We start from the raw sequence: 23,883 nt of genomic DNA on the forward strand, positions 1-23,883 counted from the left end.
TAATCAGAAAAGCTACGGGGCGCCTGGGTGGCGCAGTCAGTTAAGCGTCCGACTTCAGCCAGGTCACGATCTCGCGGTCCGTGAGTTCGAGCCCCGCGTCGGGCTCTGGGCTGATGGCTCGGAGCCTGGAGCCTGTTTCCGATTCTGTGTCTCCCTCTCTCTCTGCCCCTCCCCCGTCCATGCTCTGTCTCTCTCTGTCCCAAAAATGAATAAACGTTGAAAAAAAAAAAAAAAAAGCTACACAAGGCAGTGAACCCACTTGTATTAGTCCAGATGCAAAACCTGACACGCCCACGTGTGCCCGTACCGATCCAGGAAATCTCGGACAGAGATGGGAATGGTGAAAGCCAGAACACCTAAACCAGGGTAGTAGATTATTACTAAGGCTTCATACATGGGAGAGGCCCGGCCTTGCTGGGTTTAATGGGCCCTGCAATTCACCACCTACCTCTCCCCGTAGCCATGGCAACACCCACACCAAAGCAGCTCCAGGACTCACCTTTGGATAGCCACACGCTACCGAATTTGCACCTGCGCAGCTCACAAGAAACCAACACAGACATCACCTCCCGCGAAACAAGACAACCGTGGTTTTTCTCCGTTTCCCATCTCTAACTCCTCTAGAGAACATATTCTTTCTTTTCACCCACAAGCACGGAAGGGGGGAGGTTGAGTCCTGAACAACGACTACTTTTGGTATAAAGATAAGAGGGTTTGGGTGTGTGCGTGTGTTTTACGAGGGGGTGGACATCGGAGATGAACGAAAACCGGATGCACGCATAAACATAACAGTTGCCTAAAAAGGCAAATAAACTGATATGATCACACTAATTTTCAGCCGACGTCTCGTGGCATGTCTATCAGGCAAGCTCAGTTTTGCCCCTGCTGGCCACTGTCTCTGGAGCCGATAAAACTGTTTCCAAGACGGCTGATTTGCAGTGCTAAAAAATAAAAACGCATTCCGTGCGGGCAGGATCGCTCACAGCATGAGCAAGGGCCATGACGTATTCGGCAGAGCTTTCCAGAACTGCTTTCCAGCTCCAGCAAGATGCCCAGGAAGCAAAACACATCTTTGCTTCCAGAAAATAAGAGGAACCGCGCACGCCGAGAGAACGCACAGCAAGCGGTTTTATTGAGGCGGCGGCTGAAACTCGCCAGACCCCCTCCTTCCTGGGTGGCTACTCTGCCCGGAGTTCCGAGCCGCGAGCCCTCCAGCTCTACCCCCGCCACATCCCTGGCACCGGAACCAACACAAAACAACCCCCCGCAAAGTAAAAAGGGAAAAAGAAACCCCAAACAAAACTTCTGTCACACAGCCTTTCTCTACTGGCCAAAGCGCCGCGAAAGCCCCTCTGCGTCCGGGGCCGTCCGCACTGCCACTAGTAAAGATGGCGGCCATAGGCGGAGCCGCTCCCTCCCGAAGGCCGCGCGCTGCCCCGCCAGCCACAACCATTCACGCGGAGCCCTCCACGCCCTCCGCGGCTTGACGCATTGCAGGTGCGGAGCGGCCAATGAGGCGGCTCGACGCTTTCCGGCCAACCACTGCAGGGTCGCGCTGGCCTATCAGAGCGTCCTTGTCAAACTGAACGAGGAATGAAGGCTCAGCAGCGCCAACTAAGCAACCGGCGTCTGAGCGCATTTTGGGGCGTGTGTCTGCGGGATGCCGTGTGCTCCTCCGCCGGGAGATATAGTGCCCTCGCCCGCGCCCCGCCCCGCCGCCCGCGCGCGCTTGAAAGCCTTAGGCGCGAGGCTAGCGTCTTGTGTCCCGCTCGGAGAGACCGGGGAGGAGTCGGTTGCTTTAAAAGCAATGCACAATTCCTTGGCCTGGGCCCGTGGCCCTCCGAGGGGCGATCCCAACCCGCTGCCGCCCTGCCCCCTTGCTCAGTGAGACCGCGCTCGGTGCCGTTCCTGTGGCACGTTTTGTGAAAACAGTTGCTGCCGGAGAAATAAGGCGGCCTCCCCTTATCTCGAAACCCCGACCCAAACTGCCACCGAGCTGACCCTTCCTGTTTACAGCAGAGGCCCGACCGCCCGAGAAGAGCCCTCGTGGGGGCACTTTTGTTTCTGGGGGGGGGGGGAGACGTTTCCATTTCCCTCCTGTGGTTTCTTTATCTCCCCCCGCGGGCAGGGTTTTGAGCCCCGTCCGAGCAAGGAGGGGGCCGCCAGGGACGCGGCCAGGAGCCGGCTGGGGACAGGCGGTGGTTCCCCGCTGCTGAGCTCGCTCGAAGACCGAGGGGAAGCTTCTAGCGTCCTCCCCCATGGAAAGCCCCTTGTGACTTCTTTGTGGAAAGACCCTTCCAGATTGAGGACGGGGTTCAGTGGAACAACCTCTCAGCTGGGCCAGATCTGGTGCCACAGGCTGTGCGGTGGCTGGATCTCTAAGCCCTCATTGTGCAGTGAAAAATCTGAGACCCAGGAAGGTCAAGCGCCGCGCCTACAGTCACATAGCGATTTAGTAGCGGAGCGCAGAATACAGCCTAGGTTGTCTGTCTCCCAAGCCTGGGGTTCTCTGCTCCAGTAAATACCCCCACTTTCTAGAGCCAGCGCTATAGTTGTGAGAGATGGTGGAAGCATTTGGGGAAGGAACGTTATCGTGAAACTGCAAGATGGTGTGGGAACTAAGAATGGGGTTTCTCGGAACAGAATTTTGTTAGTGTCCTGCAGAGAAAGCAGCAGAGAAGAAATGTTACTTGGGTATTCTCACTACTCTAAGAATCTAGCTGAGAAAATGAAATCTTGTGGCTTTCTTAGAACTGCCATTTCATTCAACATCCTCTATCTGTGATTTTGACACAATAGAGCTTTGATGATCTCATGATTCTTGCCATTGAACTATTCTCTATTCCCATCCTGTTTCTAAGAGTATGCTGTTAATGGCCTTTCCTGAGGTTTTACAACAGTAGTGGTGTTTCTGCTGTACCCACGTAAAGGTTGTTCTTTGATCTAAGGTTGTAGTTGCCAGTAGCTGTTTATTGCCGCTTTTTAAACCTTTACTCAGAGCCTTGTTCAAAAAGGAGAAAAGCTGTGGTTTTCTTTCTGTAGGCGGCCAGTAGTCGTCCCCAAAGATGCTTGCCAAGTGAGCAACGCATCATAAAAATACCTGGCCAAAGAAACAATACATCATATTTCTTTTGCAATATAAATGTTAGAGGAAATATATACCGTGACTTTTTGGGTTAAGCCAGACCACGGTGCGAGAAAAGAGATTTGGCGGGACGCCTGGGTGGCTCAGTGGGTTAAGTGCTCGACCTCTGCGCAGGTCATAATCTGGTGGTTTGTGGGTTGGAGGTCCCCATCAGGCTCTGCACTGGTGGTGTGGAGCCTTCCTGGGATTTACTCTCTCCCTCTCTTTCTGCTCCTTACCCGCTTGCGCGCGCTCTCTCAAAATAAATAAATAAACTTAAAAATATTTTTTTTTTAATTTGAAAAAAAAAAAAAGGGATTTGGCTAGGACACTAACAAATTGGGAATTCTTGCAGAAGTCTCTGTATTCTTGGGAACTCAGTTTTATATTCTGTAGAATGAGAGGATGGGATTAGGTGATTTCCACGTTTCCTTACAGCACTATTATTTAATGTTGCTGTGAAGACGTTAGACCACGACTCACTGTGTCATCATATTTAGGCTTATCTGCTTCTGTGCACAGTGCTTTAGACTTTTAAAGTGACTTTTGCATTTACTTTCACATTTAATCTTTGCAGTACTTCTAGAGGGAGAGTCTCCATTGCATAAGAAATTGGGTTTACTCTCAAGTGTGTCCCAAGATTATGTAAATGTGAATCAAGGTGCTACGAGGTACCCTTCTGGGCCGATTGCTTCAATGCTAGTACATGCCAAACTGCTGTTGCTTGGTGGTCAGCAATTAGCTCACTAAATTGTGAGCTCCTGGACGGATAGGGCCTATCCAATTCGTCTTCATATTCTCTGTGCTTAGTCAATTTTACTTTAGATTACAGAAGCTCAATAAAGATTCATTAAAGGAATGAATGAACAATAATTAGGACAGTAGTAGAAGAATCCAGATGTGAAAATGTCTTTTGAGTTCCAAGAAAATCGACCAACCGGGGCTCCTGGCTGGCTCAGCTGGAGGAGTGTGCGACTCTTGATCTCAGGGTTAGGGGCTTGAGCCCCATGTTGGGTGCAGAAATTGCTTGGAAATAAAATCTTTAAAAGAAAAAAAAGAAATTCAGCCAACCAATACTTACTGGTAGTCTACAATGTGGAAGGTACAGTTTCTTTTTCAACACTACAATTTTTTTTCTTCATTTGTGTTGTTTCCACTTGTTATTTTTAAGTTAAGGAAATATCATCATTATGGGACATTAATAATGTCTTCTTAAATATCAAGGCTTATCTCCAAGCTTTTCTTTGTATGCATTCTGTTACATTCATTGAACAATACAAAGATTTAGAAGAAAATATTAAAAAAAAAAATCAGATTCACTGAAACCAAATCACTCAATTTCCCTTACTATTGTTGCTTTTCTGGTCTTTATAAAGAGATAATGTCCTTTACCCAGCTTTTGGTCTTTTTTTGTAATTTGGGGGGATAAGTGTCACGATTGATCAGTCAGTTTGAGGAGGCATGGCCTAGCCTGTTCTAAGTGTTTTATTTTTTTATTTTTTTTATTTTTTAAATTTTTTTTTCAACTTTTATTTATTTTTGGGACAGAGAGAGACACAGCATGAACGGGGGAGGGGCAGAGAGAGAGGGAGACACAGAATCGGAAACAGGCTCCAGGCTCTGAGCCATCAGCCCAGAGCCTGACGCGGGGCTGGAACTCACAGACCGTGAGATCGTGACCTGGCTGAAGTCGGACGCTTAACTGACTGCGCCACCCAGGCGCCCCCTGTTCTAAGTATTTTAATCAAGTATCATTCAACAAAGTGGAACTTCTATAATGATCTTAATTTTTACTGTTTATAAGATGTAACTCTTGAGTCAAATCCCCTATGACCTTTAGTTCTATTTATATCCACATCTCCAGGGGTCTCCTAGTTACTGTGGAATTCTGCACAAATCCCTTGCAAAATTCACAAGTAAAATAATTAGAATCATAAAATTCTAAATCCGGGAGGAACCACAAAATGTCTATCTGGTCCCCCTTTTCCATTTTACAGATAACTAAGTTCTGAGAAGCGAATAGTTAGGAACAGAGTGGGCTTTAGGATCCTTCTAGACTGACCTATGCTTTGACCTTTGAAAACATTTTAAATCAAAGATTAATTGTAAAAAAAAAAAAACCCACACTATAAAAAAAAAAGATTAATTGTAAATGAGAGGAGCAGAGGAATGTTATCATCCTCAAGGCCTCCCAGTGACTGGAAAATCTTGAAATGACTTTGCTTTGGACTTTGTTATGCCATTTAGGGACTGGCACTCCTGAATTGTTCTCTGTGCTAGGCCTTATCTATACAGCTGGTTTAAAATCTTTGACCTTTATTTAAATTGCTGACATTTTCCTGTTGTTAAGCTTTATCAGTTTCTTTACTTAGGTCTTCTTCAGGCTAGCAGCGTTTCCCTGTCTCATTCCCAAGAAAAGCCCATTTTCTGAAATGAGTAACAAACACACGAAAAGGCATGTCACCATACAATTGCAATTTTTCCACGACATTCTGAAGTATTTTTTTTTTAGGGTATTGCAAAGTGCTCATAAAGAATAACCATGGTTTCGTCTTCATTGGTCGTGATGCAACTTTTAGGCCGGTTCCTAAAAATGTGGTTCTCCTCCTCAGCTGATTGCAACAGGTATGAGTGGACTTGTTTAGAGCATGGTGCTGTTTCACAGAAAGAATAACTTGGTCCATAGCTCCAGTAGCACCTAACCCCCTCACCTAGCTTGGCTGTCTAGCAAATGTTCACAAGCCAAAAAAAAAAAAAAAAAAAAAAAAGAGTTTCGAAAGAATAGCACAGCGTGAGCCTCTGTATACAAAATACAGGCTGAAATGCGTGCTCAAACCTCAAAGTCTCCCCAAATACAAAGCTCCCACGGGTACAAAGCACCGTAGAGTTCCATCGCGTCTCATGTTTCTTTGGGATTTGGAAATCAGAAATGCCTCTCTTCGAAACATTTGTCAACAGGCCATTTAAAATATGGCTTCTTTATTTTGCTGCTATTCAATTTCGAGGTCATCTCCTACGTCTCAAACTTGGTGTGAAACAGGTACAACCGTGAAACTTTGTGTAGCAGGAAAGAGCTAGGGCAGCAAAGCCCAAACCGATAAATCAGTTCTCTGAGTCACAAATCTCTGAGGCAGCTCTACGGGCCGGTGATGACTCAGCAGCATTCCGCTGGAGTGGCGGAGGGAGTGAGGCCTGCTGGAGGGCTTGTTGCCCTGGGCAGCAGCCTGTTGGGGGCGATGGGAGACCTCTTGGATCTTCCCACTGCAGAGCTTTAGGGGGACTGCCTCGGATTCGCTGACTGGTCCAGAATGGACTTCTGCCCTGCTCTTTGCCATATTTAGCTGCCACAGGTTTTAATCGTATAGACAACCACAGCTTACATTTGCCTAGGGTTTTATTGTTTACAAACTAACATGACATGTTTTCCCCTTTCCTTTTCTCACTTTTTCTCGTACAAGTCCTTGAGGTATGTTATTATTATCGCCATTTTACAGATGAGATAGCTGAGTCTGTGTGGCTGAGTGGCCGAGGAAGCGGCCATCTAACCTAGCAAATAATATTTCACAGTGTTGTCCCCTCCTGGGAAATAACTGTTTGCTTTGCCAAGGTTAATAGAAATAATACCTTGAATAAGCTTTCATTGAGGCAAGACACAATTTATTTCTATCCTCTTGCTTTATGGGGGAGAATGTGAGAAGGGAGGGGGCGTGTCAACAGGCATCTGTACAACTTGCAAACTCTCCTGAAGGCAAACCTTTTCAGTGACCGAATGGTCCACTCATCCCATTGTGATGCCTAAAGTTGGTTTATTAGCCAATGACTCAGAGTCTCTACTTAGCATGAACAAAACTCAAGAAGCATCTTCACTGGACTTGGGCGTAGATAGTTCAGTTTTCCTATTCAAATACAACTTGCCTTTGACCATAGTTTCTCCATTACAGGAAGCTGGGAATGGGTCCAGTTATGTGAAAGTGGGGAGAGAATTGCCGAAGAAGGAATATGCTTGCTCAGGGCTGTAGAAGGGTACGGGTCAGGAGCAAGGCAGGAACAGTCCAGCATGTTCCTGAGGAGATGTGGCCTGCCACGAAAGCTATGGAGACTGGTTTCAGGTGATAGTTCAGCATTAAAGTAAATATTTCCTTTTCCTTTTCTCTCTACTTTGGAAAATTCATGTCTAATACCTTCCTTAGTCCCAGGAGTGAACTGAGCTCAACACTAATCAATTAAATAATCTATCGGTATTTATTGACTCAGGTACTATGCCAAATTCAAGAGTAGAAGATGGATGGGGCGCCTGGCTGGCTTCGTCAGTGGAACATGTGACTCTTGATCTCAGGGTCATGAGTTCAAGCCCCCTATTGGGTATGAAGCCCACTTGAAAAAAAAAAAAAAAAAAGAGTGTAACATGGAGCTTCTGCTACTATCTGGACGAGGAGGTGAGGTGCATGAAAAGATAATATCAGAAATGGATAAGAGGTAGAATCCAGAAATGGATAAGAGGTGGAATTTGGGAGAGAGGGAGTTCATTTGGAGCTATGATAATCAGGAAAATCTGTAAGGTGTGGTATTTAAACTGGGAATGAAGGACCCGCAGGGTTTAGACAGGTGGTGAGGATATGGACAGACACCTGGACCCTGGGAATGGCATGGAAAGGGCAATGAGTTGAGGGGGCACCATGCTTATTCAGGGGGCAGAGAGTTAACCAATTTGAAGCAGAGAATTCATATCTATAGAATAACAAAAGTAACTCGGAAAGAGTATATCGACAAACTGTTGAAGGGCTTTGAATGCTAGGCATGAGGACTTAGCATTTTATCTCCTGTAGGCACCGAGGAGCCACTAAAGGTTTTAGAGTGAAGTGACACAATGAAAGTAATCTGGTGGCTGTGTGCTGCATAGCTCAGAAGGAGACAAGTCATTGGGATGAATAAGGAATCATGGACCTGGCATTACAAATTTGGGGATCCTGGATTTTGGGATTCTGAATTCAGGCAAATGTGTGTATTTCTTCCCTTAAAAAAATCTTTAGAATGGTGCTGTCCAAATTGAACTTTTGTGATGACCGAAATGTTCTATGCTTTGCAATATGGTAACTCCCAACCATGTGGGTCTCTTGAATAGTTGAGATGTGGCTAATGATCCTGAGGGACTGAATTTTTTATTTTAATTTTAATATAAATAGCCACATGTGGCTAGTGGCTACTGTAGTGGACAGCATGGCTCCAAAAGGCAGGACAAAGGCCATTTGTTAGGATTCAAAACCAAACCACACAGCCAACAAACTAGACCTTCCCTCTGCTGGAATTGGTGAGGCCCATTCTTTGCTATAATCCAGAATCAGCGTCAATTTATCTAATTTATCATTATGGTCAATTTTCTCCGTATCAAGACCTCATTGAACGTACCAATTTGTGCCAATCCCTGGCTCTGCTCTTCAGGCGAACTGAGTCCCCCAAAATGTGCTGAGTTACCACTATGGCCACATATCCCTCAACTGAACAGTTGTCAAATCATTTATAAGCTGCTAAATGCATATTGTTATATGGACATCTGAGACGAGCTCTCTGGCTTGTCCCCCACTCTAGCACATATGGTAGGAATGAGAAGTTGCTGGTTACTGTTTGGATGTTGATTAAAGTTCCTTTTACACTTGACTTTTGGGTTAATTGGATTTAATAGGGGAAATGGTGACTTACGAATTTCCAAAATAAGATGACTCAGAGAACACATTTCTCAGTGGGTCAGCTGCATTAAAAAAAAAAAAAAAAAAAAAAAAAAAAAAAAGCTTGAATTTAGTGTAAACAACTAAAGCACAAAAACTGTGATCTTATCCCATTGGGCATTTTAGAATCTGAATTCACATACTTGTTCCCTTAAGTCTGTACAACCATTGGCCGCCTGTGACTTAAGAGCTCAGTGGGTGACAGCGCAGAGCTAATGAAGCCCAAGTCATGGGTCCAGACTTATTAATGGCCAATTATTTTGCTCTGTTCTCTATCCCTGACCCCGACTTGCTGTGTTGCATATTCATGACCTTGGTCACAAGGGTGGAACAGGCCAGAGAGGGAATGGTGCAAATCCATCACCACAGCTACTAGCAAAACAAGCACGAGCCCTGTGAATGGAGGGCAAGATGTGTCCTCTACTTTACAAAGGAAAGCATTAAAAAAAAATGCAAGAGGGGCGCCTGGGTGGCGCAGTCGGTTAAGCGTCCGACTTCAGCCAGGTCACGATCTCGCGGTCCGTGAGTTCAAGCCCTGCGTCGGGCTCTGGGCTGATGGCTCAGAGCCTGGAGCCTGTTTCCGATTCTGTGTCTCCCTCTCTCCCTGCCCCTCCCCCATTCATGCTCTGTCTCTCTCTGTCCCAAAAATAAATAAAACGTTGAAAAAAAAATGCAAGAATGGGTAAAACATGCAAGGTGAATGGTATTCTTTACAAATACTGCACTTTAGACTATTAACTAAATATACTGATGAACATTGCAAGCTGGAACATACTGCAGGGCATTTAGTCTGATGATGATTCACTTAAACTTATGGGGCACTAAATAGACATATGCTAAAATTGATAATGTTTTTCTCCTGGTACAAAGTGTTGGCCTAACACTTGCTTATTGTGTTCTGATGGTAACATATTTAAAATTTTCAATGTAATGTTAGAATTCTTCCTTTATCCTTTACCTTTATAAGAGCCATTCATAAAAGATAATAGCAAACACACACACACACACACACACACACACACACACAAACAAAAAACAAAAAACAAAAAAAACCCAAAACAGCAAAATTTGAAATGGAAAAATGAGGCATCTTGTCTGTTGTTAGAGATAGCAAAGCTTTTATAATAATCCTGTGGAACATTTCATGAAATGTAAATCCGCACACAAACAGCAGGAAATCTGTTCTGGCTCATGGAGATGATTAGCGAGGGAGAGAATCCCAAATAGTAGATAATCATGGAAGTATTACGGGGTGGAGAAGGGGGGAGCTGGGATGGTGGAGAGGGAGAAGACAAGACTCCTTTCCTGCGAGATCGCTGCGGGGCTCCAGTTTGGCGTTACATTATGTCTTGAGGAAAATCCTCTGGACAATCCACTCATGAACACAGCACCGACTATAGTTATGTGCAGTGAATGACTTTAGACTGGACACTTTGTAGAGGGTGGGTACAAGAAATACTCAGTCGGAGCCCTGTTCTGAAGCAGATCTAAATATGTACATATATTCTCTGAATATATACTAGTGAAAATCAGGGCCATATTTCTGTCTGTATTCATTGATGTCTTAAAAGCAGGTTATGTTGAGGTACCTGGGTGGCTCAGTTGGCTGAACATCTGACTCTTGATCTAGACTCAGGTCATGACCCTGGGGTGCTGGGATCGGCCTGCTTTGGGCTCCATGCTGAGCATGGAGACTGTTTGGGATTCTCTCTCCCTCTCCCTCTCTCATTCTCTCTCTCTCCATCCCTCTGCCCTGCTCCCATGCGCGCTCTCTCTCGACAAAAAAAAAAAAAAAAATCAGGTTTTGCTCCAAGACAGTTTTGTAAAAGAGACATTTAAAAGACCAAACGCTGGCGCTAGGGCATGGAGCAGGAACAGGGTTAGGGAGCCCTCTGTTATCTCTTTCTATGAAAGCACGGAGTCGTCACCTGAATGTGCCACAGTGAACACGTTCCCCCGCCGCCTTGGGCCTCATCTGCAAAATGAGAAATGTCCTCTAGCTACAAAACGCCACAAAGTAAATGTTTTGCCTTGAGTTTTCTTTCACAAACACTCTGCTCCTTGTGTGGAAGATGTAGCTATTACTACATTCCTATAATCTTATTTTAATTTTAAATCCTTGGATAAGAAATATTTCTTTAAAAATAAATTTTATTTTGGGGGGCACCTGGGTGGCTCAGTTGGTTAAGAGTCCGACTTGGGCTGGGGTCATAATCTCGCGGTTCATCAGTTCGAGCCCCGCGTCCGGCTCTGTGCTGACAGCTCGGAGCCTGGAGCCTGCTTCCGATCCTGTGTCTCCCTCTCTCTCTCTCTCTCTCTGCCCCTAACCCAGTCATGCTCTGTCTCTCTCTCAAAAATAAATAAACATTAAAAATTTTTTTTTAAATAAATTTTGTTTTTTAATTCTTAAAAAAGATTTTAGGTAATTTCCACATCCAACATGGGCCCCAAACTCACAACCCCGTGATCAAGAGTTGCGTGCTTTACCCACTGACCCAGCCAGTCACTGCTAAAAAAACAAAATTTAATTTTACTCTTTGGGCTTCCTCCTCCCCCCAGAAAATTAAATTAAACCTAAATTCTATTAAATTACAGGAAATAGTTACAGTGTAATGTTTAAAGTGCTTGGGGCTAGATTTTTGGGTTCTACCACTTAAATTAGGCAAATCATTGAAACTCTTAGTGCCTGTTTCCACATAAGGATAATAATACCTGACTCACGAGATGAGCAGAAGAACGAAATAATGCATTTTGCACAGGGCCTGGCCAGAGTCAATGCCTGGCAAAAGTTGTTTTTGTCTTTAACCTATTTCCATTTCTTCATTTGCCCCCTTCATCTTCCACATATGCACATTTGTGTATATACACACATAGGTGCATGATAAGTATATTTTTATTTTTTAATTTTAAGATTTTATTTTTAAGTAATGTTTACACCCAATGTGGGGCTAGAACTCACAACTCTGAGATCAGGAATCACATACTCTTCTGGCTGAGCCAGCCAGGTGCCCCTGATTTTATTTTTATCATTTTATAAAATAAAATGATTTTATCATTTTATAATGTTTATTTTTGAGAGAGAGAGAGACAGAGTGCAAGTGGGGGAGGGGCAGAGAGAGAGAGAGGGAGACGCAGAATCTGAAGCAGGCTCCAGGCTCTGAGTTGTCAGCACAGAGCCTGATGCGGGGCTCAAACTCACAAACCGTGAAATCATAACCTGAGCCGAAGTCGGACGCTTAATTGATTGAGCCACCCATGCGCCCCGATATGTATATTTTATAATCATATATGTTATAATCTCAGGCACAGGGTTTTATAGCTGGAAGGAATTTATAGATCAAGTCCAAAACTTTTGTCTTATCTTTGAGTATGTACGAGTTTTACATTTGTATTCTTACCATCAGGCTCAGTCTGACAGAGTGATGGAGTCGTGGAGTGGTGTGGTTACTCAGGCAGAAATGAAAGAAATGATATTCCAACCTGAGATTCCTGGCTTGGGCTGCATTCTTTTAACTTCCATGCGACATTATTTTATTTAAATAATAACAATGATAATAACCATTTTCCTTTCAACATCATGAAATGCTCCATAGGCTCTGGGTTCTCAGGAAATTATGATATCACAATAATGTGGCTTATTTTCCTGATTGATCTCTCCATAAATTAAGAAGTTTATTGACTTCAAAGAATCTATTTGAGTTTAATGAAAGCTCAGTGATCATCTAGGGAGAAGAATCTGCTTCATGAATGAGGCAAATCCTTCACGTTGTATGTTTAAAGTTTTCAGATATTGATTTCACAAGTATATAATCTAATATTAGAGCCCCTGTGCAAGGGCCCATGCTCTATTTTATGCTCCATCATTGACTCATAGTAAGATCTTGGGCAAGTCACTGACCTCATATTTCAGTGTGTCAAACTAGCCAAAAAACTGAGTGAAGCATGACCTCACTACAAACTGAGTAGACTTGAAAGGTGAGATGTGCTTTGATATATGAAAGAATTACTAGAACAGAACTTAAGCTAGTAAAACATAAAGAATCAGAATAATGAATTGTACTATAGTAAGTAAAAGGGTTCTAAAATGTACAGGTTTTAGCAAGCAAAGTCATGAAAAAGTTTCAAAGTATTTAATTTGGGTGAAATCGGTTAAAGGACAGTGGGAGAATATGATTTTCAAAACATTATTTGAAAAACCATGGCTTGTAGCAATTTAACCACAATAATTATAAGGAATGGAAGATAGAAGCTAGTGAATCCTTAATAATTAAATACATTTCATTTCTAGGCTGTTACTTATTCATTTCTAAGGCTGTTCCCCTTACTTATACGATGTATACTGTATTTTAAAATGTATCTCACTAAATACTATACGAAAAACCTCACAAAAGAATACAAATACCCTAGCAATGAAGCATTTTTAAGATGTGTTTGGCCATTTAGATTTGTAACTCGCCATATCACGGAATATTCTTTACATTGATTTTCTATTCGTGCCTCTTCTTCTCTCTTCCTATTTCCAACTCTCCCCTTAATATATACACTTTATTCCCACTCAGGCTTTCCACCGTGAACAAACCTGAACAAACACAATGAAGATGAGGAAAAGGGAGGGGTAGAAGATGGGGGAGAAAGATGATGATGATTGGTAGATTTGTGAAGCAGATCATATCTTTCTGGTCTGCAGAGAGAAGGCAACACCATTCCACCATTCCCTGGCTTGCTGCTGCAGCCTCTTTAAGTCTTTTTAAAAAAATTTTTAAGTTTATTTTTGAGAGAGAGAGAGATGGGGGGGGTGGGGGAGGGTTGCAGAAAGAGAGGGAGACACAGAATCCAAAGCAGGTTCCAAGCTCTGAGCTCTTAGCGCAGAGTCAGACTCCGGGCTTGAACTCACAGACTGCGAGATCATGACCTGAGATGAAGTCAAAGGCTTAACTGACTGAGCCACCCAAGCACCCTGCCGCAGGCTCTTTAAACTGAACAGCAGGTTCACCCTCTCTGCAGCATTTCAGAAGGAACGCCTGGTAGAACAGTTCACAAGAGGTTATCCCAGAAGTCTTGTGGCATCTGCAATGTGCCTGAACATTTTTCATTTTTAAAAAATATCTTTCTGCAAATTTTGTCAGAGCCAGAAACAAACATAACCATGGGAAGCCCTTTCTAGCAGAGTTTGTCAATTACACACTTTGTATTCTCTGATTAAGTAAGCAAATGATAAATTGGAACTGTTGCCCAGGCCCTGTAAACAAAAGATCAAATTTTGTCTTCTGCCTTGGCAAGAAAACTAACTGCAGCATTTTGTCAAGATTTTTACAAGTGCTGATTTCAAATTAATTAACTGAAATTGTCCTTTTTCTAGTTTACAGAAAAATTGAAAACATTAGTAAATTTAAAGATAAAATATTTTTAAGAAAGGAACATAATCAAGATTGCACATTAAAATATTATCCAACTGCACTGTAGAGTCAATTTGCTGTTTGTTCCAGCTCTAACCTAGGAGATTCTAAGTGCCTATTTTCTCCCCTTCTTTGCTTTTATGGATTTATGAATAAAGGTCTGAGCCTTCTCAGGACCAGGAAAATTAAAAAAATGTATCAAAGCACGGGTTTTAAGGTCTATGGAAGATTCACAGGTACATTAATTTCAGTAAGACTGGAGCCAGGATGAACAATATTTTCCATAGGAAAAAAAAACAGTAAAGGGAGAGATATTATTCAGGCATACAAAAAATATTCAGTGGAAACGTGAAAACATTAAAAGAAGACTGGCTAAGCATATGAGCATGACACAGATTTAGCAACTAAGCATACATCATTTGTTTCAGAAACTGCTTCACTTTTTTTAAAAGAAAAAAAAAAAAACATCTGACCAATTTCTTGCGCGGGGAAAACTGCCATGACCCTTCCAGACCCTCCCCAAGGCAGCTGAGGTGTGCAGTCAATTCCTCTGTCCCCAGCTCCCCACGGCCGGCCGCCCCTTGCCCCAGGACCTCCTGAAGCTCCCCGAACGGAGGGTGACCAGCTGGGGACCCAGGGGCGCAAGGCCAGGGTGACCTGGTTGCTCCCGACAAGCTATAAAAGATGAGAGGCGGGGGGAGGGGTGTCCCACAGGTGGAGGTGGAGGTGGGGCTGGGGCGAGAGGCAGACAGCTTCTCAAGTCCTGGGCTGTCCCAAGTAGGGGCTACGTAAACACTCCGCCCTTGAGCGTCCCCAGATGTGAGTCTCTGGAGATACCACCCCTCACCGGCCTCTGCCCCTGCCCCGCGACCCCGCGCCCCTCTCCAAACCCTACGAGTCCCGGGCCCCAGCCTCGGCCGGCGGCCGGCGCGCGGGTGCAGCGAGAGGCGGGGCGCGGTAGGGGCGGGGCCAAGCGGGCAAGGCCCGGCCTCTCGCAGGGCCGCTCGGCGCGAGGCAACCGCGGTCGTGGCGGAGGGATACGGATCTCCATATATATACCACGGGGAGCAGGCTCGCACTTCGGCAGTGGTGCTGAGAGCCTCGCGGGCGCGGCGCCGTTACTCGCAGTCGGGCGGCGGCAGCGGCACAGCGCTGAGCGCACACCGCGCCTTAGCAGCAGCAGCAGCAGCAGCGGAGGCACCCCCGCCGTCACAGCCTCTGCGCTGGTGCAGCCACCCTCGCTCCCTCTGCTCTTCCTCCCTTCGCTCGCACCATGGTAGGTCGGGAGTGGTAAACGGCGGCATAGCAGCTCTCTGCCCATGATTTCTTCCCAAATTTTTAGTTCAGCCCCCCCTTTTGGTGGCGGGGAGGTCCTTTTTTCCGGGTGTTACGCAGCAACTGCGGTTAAGAAGGACGCATTTCGGATTTGCATGTCGCTTTTCTCGGCCAGGGTTTCTTCTTAAATTTTGGTCCCTCTTGGAGCTGGACTTGGCTGTGGGCTGTGCGCGGGCAGGGGCTCCGGCCGCAGCAGCACCGGGGCCTTCCGCATCCACCTCCTCCCCCAGCCCCGCACCACTGCATCCAGCGCGCCGCACCCGGGCTTCCCGCAGCCCTGCGCCTGGGCCGGGGCCCGGGTGGGGGGGCGGGGGAGCCGGGCGGGGCCGGGCACTCGATACCCCCACCCCCCTCCGCCTTCAGCCCGGGGCACGGATGCGGCGGGTCGGGAGGGCTGCAGAGAATGAATGGGCCCACGCTAGCCGGTGGCGCACATTGCTCGGGCCGGGGCGTGGGGGGCGCCGTCCGCGTCTACCTCCTCCCCCACCCCGCGACCCTGCTGCGCGTTCTGGCCCAGCCGCTTTCCCTCCTCCCTCCCGGGGGGCGCGGCGCGGGCGTGGGCTGGGAAGGAAGGAGCCGGGGAAGGGTGGGGTGGGGGCAGGAAGGCGAGGGGTGGGGGGCGGAGAGGGCGGAAGCGGCGGGCCGGCCGCCCTGCGCTCGGGCGGGGCCCTGCGGTGTGGCCGGGCTCGTGTCTCCCTGTTTCGCACCCCTGCAGCCCCCCCACCCAGTGCGGTAGTGAAGGCGTGCGTGAGCCTCAGTACATCGGGAGGTCCCTTCCCGCGGGAGGCGCTCGGCTTGCGCTAATTGGGGCGGGGGGGGGGGGGCGGGGGAGGAGGGAGCTGGCGCGCGGCTCGGTTTCCATTAGAGACGCAAAGTTTCTGCTTCAGGAGGAGGCGGCGGCGCGGCGGGCTCGCCGCCTGGGGGAGCAGAAGCGGGTGGGAGGCGCGGGGCGGGCTTGGCCCCCTCTCGCCGCGCGGTCCCGTAGCGGGGGTGGGAGTGGGGGTGGCCCTGGTCTGGGAGGGGCGGTGTCCCCGCCCTGGGGCCCCCTCGCTCCTCCGCACCCCGCCTGCTCGCGGGGCACGCACCCCTGCCTGGCCCCTAGCCACTTTGCAGTCCGCAGGGAGATGCCCTCCACGTTTCCGCTTTCTCTGCGGCCTCTAGATTGCCAGATGCGCCTGTGCGCCTCGCCGGGTGTGTTTTCTACAGCCCCCTTCCTCCCTTGGGCGGGCAGGGCTGACATCACTCACAGCGTTTTCTGGCTTGGCGGGGTGGGGAGTTTCAGGGCATCTTTGCCCCTAGGCCAAAGCGATTTGGGGGCGGGTATTTCTTTGTCGAATAAGGCTGATGATGGTCTCAAAAACCTCTCCAAGAGAGTTTTGCGGTGAGGTGGGACTGTGCTCCCCCAATAAGGTGACAGCTTCTCTTGCGAGGTGTGGCACCGCTTCCTGTTGTACAAAGACAGATGTCCTGACGTTACATAAATCATCGGGTCTCCTCCTTTTCGATGTAAAGAAAACCATCTTCCGGTGACTGGGGTAGAAAGGAAGGAAGACCCAATTCTAATTTGAAAAAATAAGTCCCCCCCTCCCCCCAAATAAATAAATTGGAACGTTCTTATTGGGAAAGTTTTCATTTAAGAGTTCGAGTAAACATGACTTGGTTAGCTTTCTGTTAGAACTTACTTTGTAACTGGCTTCACTAGGTGGTGTCCTTCATTAAAATAAAAATACATATTAGCTCTCCTTGCATTCTCAAATTCCTCTGGCTGGAGGCACAGGTTCCGTGTTGCAGAGATCAGACAATACAAGTGAGAATTACCTTCATGGCCATTACCACCTCAAGTAAAGTGTGTTTATTATGAGCAGCTCTTGGTAGATTGGTAGAGTAAATATTCTCTGGCAAAGTTAATAGCTACTTCTTTTCCAGAAAAGAGAAGGTGTAGTCTTACAATTGTTGTGTACTTTATGTGTACTTAATGTTTGCAGTTTTGTAACAGCTCAGTTGTAGGATGGTTCCATTTTTTCCTGGCTTCTTCGTCAAAGATAATTTGAGGGCATCAGCCATAATAAATGGTAGGCTTTTATGACATAACTGCCTAATTTAAACAGAAAGCATTTATTACACAGAAATCAAGTTAGGTGGGGTAACCCATTGCCGTAAATTTATTTTTTTCCACTTCATTGTGTCTCATAAAATAGATCTAAAAGCCTCTTAATCCACTCCAATGCCATTACGTAACGCCTATTCGGAGATTTTGGAGCTCCCGCAGCAATGCGCAAGGTGCGCTAAAAGCCTGCCCCTGGACGCGATCCTGGCTGTGGTGACAGCAGCCTCAGACTAGGATCCTTGGATGGAAGGGGGGACTGCGGTGTCCCTGGCGCAGTAGGTGGCGCTCTTCTTTCTCAGAGCTTGTGGCTGCATCCTATGCGGTGTGGCCTTTTGCCGCTAGAGGTGCCATTTTTCAAATTATGAACTGACCCTTCCTTAGGGAGACCTCAGCACATCGCCTTAGGCCCAGCCAAGAAAACCTGAAGTACAGTGGTGTCACTTCTTTGTCACCGTTTGTTTTTAAAATGGGTTTCATTAAGGGCAGTGCTACCGTTTGGGGATGGTTGTCTTTTTTTTTTTTTTTTTTTTTAAAGGTCAATATTAAAAGTATAATTGGGAAAACTATGTTGCCCTTAGTCAACTCTTGTGCATTGAGTTATAACCTCTTCTTTCTTTATCTAGGCTGATCAGCTGACCGAAGAGCAGATTGCTGGTAAGTTGCTGACTTCAGGGGGTTCCAGTAGACCAGAACTAGGCACGATTGTGTGGGTGGCTTCTCTGACCCTTCCCCCCCAATAATCTGAGCAGTTTTCTAAGAATTGATTTAAATGGAAACAATATGCAGAGATATTTAGGTCAGGAGTGAATTCCTTGCCAGTGTTTCAGAGGCAACGTGGAAGGAAGTGGAGGTGGGAATACTTGTTCCGCCCTGGAGTGTTTGACTGAACGTCCTGGTGTTCAGGGCTCCGCACGTAATGAGATGGCGCTGAGCCTGCTCCTCGCAAATGGAGTTTAGAATCCTTATGCCACGGGGCTTTTAGTAATTCACCGCAAAGGCTTGGGCTTGCTGTTTGAAAATAAATGGGAAAATGAGTGTTAGGACTACTATAATCATTGGAAAGGGAGTTAGTTTAGATTCTAGCTTTTAGTGTTCCTTGGAGGACTTTTTTTTGAGGATGATTCTGTTCAGGAAACCAGGAATACACCTTTGAGATGTTAAGTGCCATGTAGAGAGAACAGCCTGGTTACCTGGGACTGTACGTTTCTAGGAACCGCTTCATGTTGTTATGAAACCAGGAGTTCTTATGGCTGTAGAAATTTAACAGGAAGGGGCCTGAAGGGAACTTGCTGACCAATCTTCACTTGTCAGATTGGATTGAGGACTAACTTAAGTGTGTTTAAGCTTAGTTTTCTTGAAAAACGTGAGAATACTATGGTTTTGCTTTATGGACTGCTGAATGGAGGCCAGTCCAATAGGACTGTTGTGGTCTTTATTTTAGCAGATAAAGACCAGGCAGTTTCTGATAATTCCCAAACTTGGACGGTTTGCTTTGGCAAGCCCAAGGAAAGTGTGTGCTGTGCCTGGGTTGGATAAAGACGTTCATTCTAAAGGGTACGCTTTTGTTTTCAGAGTTCAAGGAAGCTTTCTCCCTATTTGACAAAGATGGCGATGGTACCATCACAACAAAGGAACTTGGAACCGTCATGAGGTCACTGGGTCAGAACCCAACAGAAGCCGAATTGCAGGATATGATCAACGAGGTGGATGCTGACGGTGAGGGCTTAGACCTGTGAATGAGTGCCAGCGTTGTGTAATGCAAGTTCAGACATGTCACAAGATTGTCTTTCAGGTCCCCAGAGCAAAGCACATGCACCGCAGTGGTTGCCTTACAGCCGTTGACAAGGAAAATAGAAGATTATGGGCCTGCCTTTGGCTGTGCTCACTGTCTAGAACATTTCCTGGATCAGATCGCTGATTTGTTCTTTTCTACTTGCCGTGACCTACAGCTCAATCTTTTATCAACTGGCCCATGAGTCTGCACTGAGTCCTGTGGGGGAAGTAAAAAAAAAAAAAAAAAAAAAAAAATACCCATAGACCTTTTAAAAGAGCTTACTGTCTGTCTCTCGAGGAGTGGGAAGTGAAGGTGGGAAAAGAGCACTCTTAGAATTGAGTACAGGCGTGAGCTGTGGATGTGTTTGTGCCAGAGAATTTTGAAGATCACGTGAAGCTTGGAGAGATGGGGTGCTTGGTGACTGTATGGAGTAGATTTATAGAATCTACTAGAAGAAGAAGATAAATAAGGCGCAGAGCAAGAAGGAACAAGCAGTAACCCCTGTAACAGTCGGTCACCAATTGGTCATCCATTTCTCTGGACTCTAGAAAAGTGGAGAGTAGACCTTATCTTGCTCACTTCCATCAGTAAACAATTTCTGAGCATTCCCCTCTTGAAAAAAAAAAAAAAGACACCATGTGTTTGTGGAAACCATATATACATGTGCTGTATAACATTGTAGAACATCAGTAATTTTTCAAAAGATGAGCCAAGAATAAACAGTTTGGATCTAGACTCTTTTCTAGATGATTGGCTTGGTGTAGTAGCCATTTAAACAAATGTGGTATCCTAAGGTGGTAAAGTAGAGTTAAACTTGTCCGATCACATTTAGAAGCAGGGGCTTGGGGCGAGCTCTTTAACAAGTGGTTTCAGCCCATTTGGGCTTCTTCAGAAAGAGTTTTCATCCATATTAGTGTTGTTTTGGAAAGGAGATAGCTCATAATTCTCCTGGTTTTATTGCTAAGGCCATCTGGGAGCATGGAGTGGCTGCCTCCCGTTTCATGTAAAGCCTGGGAAACTGCTTAGGGACTCGCAACTGGCAAAGGGTCTTGGGCCCTTAGATTGTATGGAATAAGGAGAGAGAAGTTGTCTGGGGCTACAGAATCTAACGCTTTGCGATGAATAAGTGTAATGCCTGAGGATGTCTTCTCTGCATGGCTAGGAGATGGCACTTCAAATAATTTTTGTCTTGCATGAATGTCATTAATGCTTTAAAATTTTGGAGGCCAAAATGACTTAAAGGGGTCTTAGAATTACTATTTTGATTTAAAGGTACTTGCTTGTGAAAATGAGTACTTAACCTAAGGCTTTTTTCCTCTAGTTTTGTTTCCATTTAATGCAAGTTACCCTGTTAATCTGGTGGCTTGTCTCTGGAGGTGGTTCACGTAACTCTTCGTTTTAGGGGGGAAGATGTTGGGAATACTGGCTGTAGAACAGATTCTTCTGACACTGTTTCCTAAATGTTTACGGTTCTGAGCTATGAAAACACTTCCGAGCCTTGCCCTTAATGGGAAACAAACAAAGATATGGAATTGGAGAGAAAAAGATTAGTTGACTTATAATGTGGTTGAGAAACACCTTCTGGAGAAGACTTTGTGACGGTTTATGGTCTGTGGCATAACAAAGTCAGTTTTTCCCCTCCCGTAATTCTTTTCTTCTGTGAGAACGTTTGGTTGTATTGGCAGGCCAGTTCTGAGCCTTTCCCAGCATCACTGGCCAAGGCAGAGTTAGGTCGGAGTGGTCACCCTCACTCAGGGGGAAGGCGCTCTCCAAAGCCTCACTCGGGAATGGAAGGGAGCTGTGCTCTTTCTCTAGAACTGTACACCCCCCCATTAGTGGTCAAGAGGCCACGTGTGCACTTTCCTTTGCATCGTTAAATGATATCCTGGGCACCAATTGCTAGTTTGAATTACCATGAATCATGTGAAATTACCCTGCAAAGTGTTTAAACAGTTTAGACTTACAAATGGTTTTACCTAATAAAATAATTTACCAGTTTGTGCCACTGAGGCTTCAGCCATTCCGTAAAGTGCTTTTAAGATTATCACTGCCAGGTAGCATTACTGGAGCATTTCTTTTATGTGAGCTTTTGTTTTTTAATTTAAGGTAATGGCACCATTGACTTCCCAGAATTTTTGACTATGATGGCTAGAAAAATGAAAGATACAGACAGTGAAGAAGAAATTCGCGAGGCATTCCGAGTCTTTGACAAGGTAATCCTGCATCTGTGTTGCAGACGGTACTTACATATGGCTTTTTTTTTTTTTTCCCCCTATCGTTTCTAAATGCTCTGACAATCTGTTCTCTAGTTAGCACACTTAAAGCTAATTGCCGGGGCCCTGTTATCTCACTTTCAAATATCCTGACTTCTGCAGCCATCTTATTGGGTGAGAGTAAGCATAGTAAGTAGTGGCGAGTTCTGAGCCAAGTTCTTGGTTGTTACTTTCAGTTTGTTAGCTTTTGCAAAGCCCCTGCGTTCTCTGGGTTCGCTGAGTGTATGCACGTAGTCGGTAAGCGGGGAGAGGGGGCCGGACCGGAGATGTGCAGGCTGTATGCAGAAGTGGCAGTACTGGGAGAGGGGATGATGAAGTCACAGACCTGCTCAGCTGCCGCCGTCAGTAACAAGGCTCCACGTTCACAGGATGGCAACGGTTACATCAGTGCGGCAGAACTACGTCACGTCATGACAAACTTAGGAGAAAAACTAACAGATGAAGAAGTAGATGAAATGATCAGAGAAGCAGATATCGATGGAGACGGGCAAGTCAACTATGAAGGTAAAACACTACAATTTCCTTAGCTTAGTTTTGAATAGACTTCCCTTTGGAGTCTGTCAACAAGCTAACTGCTTCACTAGACAGGGGTTTTTTTGGTTTTTAATGCAGAAGAGAGCTGACGTGTTCATGAAAGCTACTTTTGAAGATAACCAAAAGCTATGATTATTTGTCTTTTCAGAATTCGTACAGATGATGACTGCAAAGTGAAGACCTACTTTCAACTCCTTTTTTCCCCCCTCTAGAAGAATCAAATTGAATCTTTTACTTACCTCTTGCAAAAAAAAAAAAAAAAAAAAAGTTCATTTACTCATTCTGTTTCTATATAGCAAAACTGAATGTCAAAAGTACCTTCTGTCCACACACACAAAATCTGCATGTATTGGTTGGTGGTCCTGTCCCCTAAAGATGAAGCGCTACACATCAGTTTTACGATATAAATACTTGTACTACCTTAACGATAAGGAAGCACTTAGTGGACTCCTTGCAGTTCCATTTGCTAATGATTACTACACTGTTTGGGCTGGCCAGTTTTTCATGCATGCAGCTTGACGATTGAGCACAGTCAGGCCTTTGTATTAAAAACGAAAAATGAAAAAACAAATTTAAAAAAACCTGTTTCAAATGGGTTCTAGTTCAATTTGTTAGTATAAATTGTCATAGCGGGTTTACTGAAAACAAACCTTTAAAATTGGTTTACCTCAGGATGCTGTGCAGAAAAATGGGTGAAGGATAGATAGACCGTCTAGACGCGGCCCCACAGAGCAGGACGGCCCCCTGTACTTCGTGCGCCCCCACCCGTGGTGACAGTGACACATCCTGCCGGCATCCTGTGCGTGTTGGTTTAGCGTTGTCCGCATTGTACCAGAGAGCGAGATGGGTGTCGGGCTGTCACCATTCACACAAATTTTTAAAAAGAAACCTTTACCAAGGGAGCATCTTTGGACTCTCTGTTTTTAAAACCTCCTGAACCTGACTTGGAGCCAGCAGAGGTAGGCTGTGGCTGTGGACTCTTCAGCACAACCATCAACATTGCTGTTCAAGAAATTACAATTTAACGTCCATTCCAAGTTGTAAATGCTAGTCTTTTTTTTTTTTTTTTTTTTTTCCAATAAAAAGACCATTAACTTAAAGTGGTGTTAAATGCTTTGTAAAGCTGAGATCTAAATGGGGACAAGGCAGTTGGAGGAGAGGTTTAACCATTTAACGCCCACAGCCCAGAATCGGGCTTCTCGCCCTCCCGACATCCCAGCACCGACCTCTGAGCGTGAGACCTTGCCTAAAGCCGGGCAGATAGCAATTGCTTCGTCCTGTCCATAGGCACATAGGTCTACTTGTATTTTCACTGGGGGGAGGTGGGGAGTGAAGGCCGGGAGCTTCATGATTATTCAGGCAGCGGAGCTCTTAAGGAAGGAAAAAAACCCACTTTTTCTCAAGCATGTACTTCGGGGTTCTTCTCAGTCGTGCTGCCGATTACCTGTTTTATGTAACTACTTGAGACCATCTGTGCAAGAGACATGGTTTTGTGTGTCTGTAATTCAATCCTCGCTGGGTGGTAGGAGCACGAGGTCCCTTCTTAGCCAGTCTTCGTGCCTAAAAGACACTACCGGTCACCTTTGATTGATGACTTTTAATTTATACTACTTTCCT

General features: G+C 45.7%; 1 protein-coding gene across 1 annotated transcript; it reads left to right on the forward strand.

The window, feature by feature from the left end:
• Positions 1–15,310: 15,310 nt before the first annotated feature.
• CALM1 (calmodulin 1) lies at positions 15,311–23,366 on the forward strand. The gene is made up of 6 exons (XM_045451857.1): positions 15,311–15,519; positions 18,309–18,339; positions 19,258–19,401; positions 21,566–21,672; positions 22,101–22,236; positions 22,415–23,366. The coding sequence occupies exons 1-6, from the start codon at positions 15,517–15,519 to the stop codon at positions 22,441–22,443; spliced, it is 450 nt and encodes a 149-aa protein (XP_045307813.1). The 5' UTR covers positions 15,311–15,516; the 3' UTR covers positions 22,444–23,366.
• Positions 23,367–23,883: the final 517 nt, after the last annotated feature.

This window comes from Leopardus geoffroyi, chromosome B3 (assembly GCF_018350155.1).
Source record: "Leopardus geoffroyi isolate Oge1 chromosome B3, O.geoffroyi_Oge1_pat1.0, whole genome shotgun sequence".
In the NCBI taxonomy this organism is placed as follows: Eukaryota; Metazoa; Chordata; class Mammalia; order Carnivora; family Felidae; genus Leopardus; species Leopardus geoffroyi.

Bases quoted from the DNA above. Each gene is read 5' to 3' on its own strand.
- CALM1 (XM_045451857.1), top strand. The intron at 18,340-19,257 runs GTAAGTTGCTGA...TTTTGTTTTCAG, and splicing joins GACCGAAGAGCAGATTGCTG to AGTTCAAGGAAGCTTTCTCC. The intron at 21,673-22,100 runs GTAATCCTGCAT...CCACGTTCACAG, and splicing joins CATTCCGAGTCTTTGACAAG to GATGGCAACGGTTACATCAG.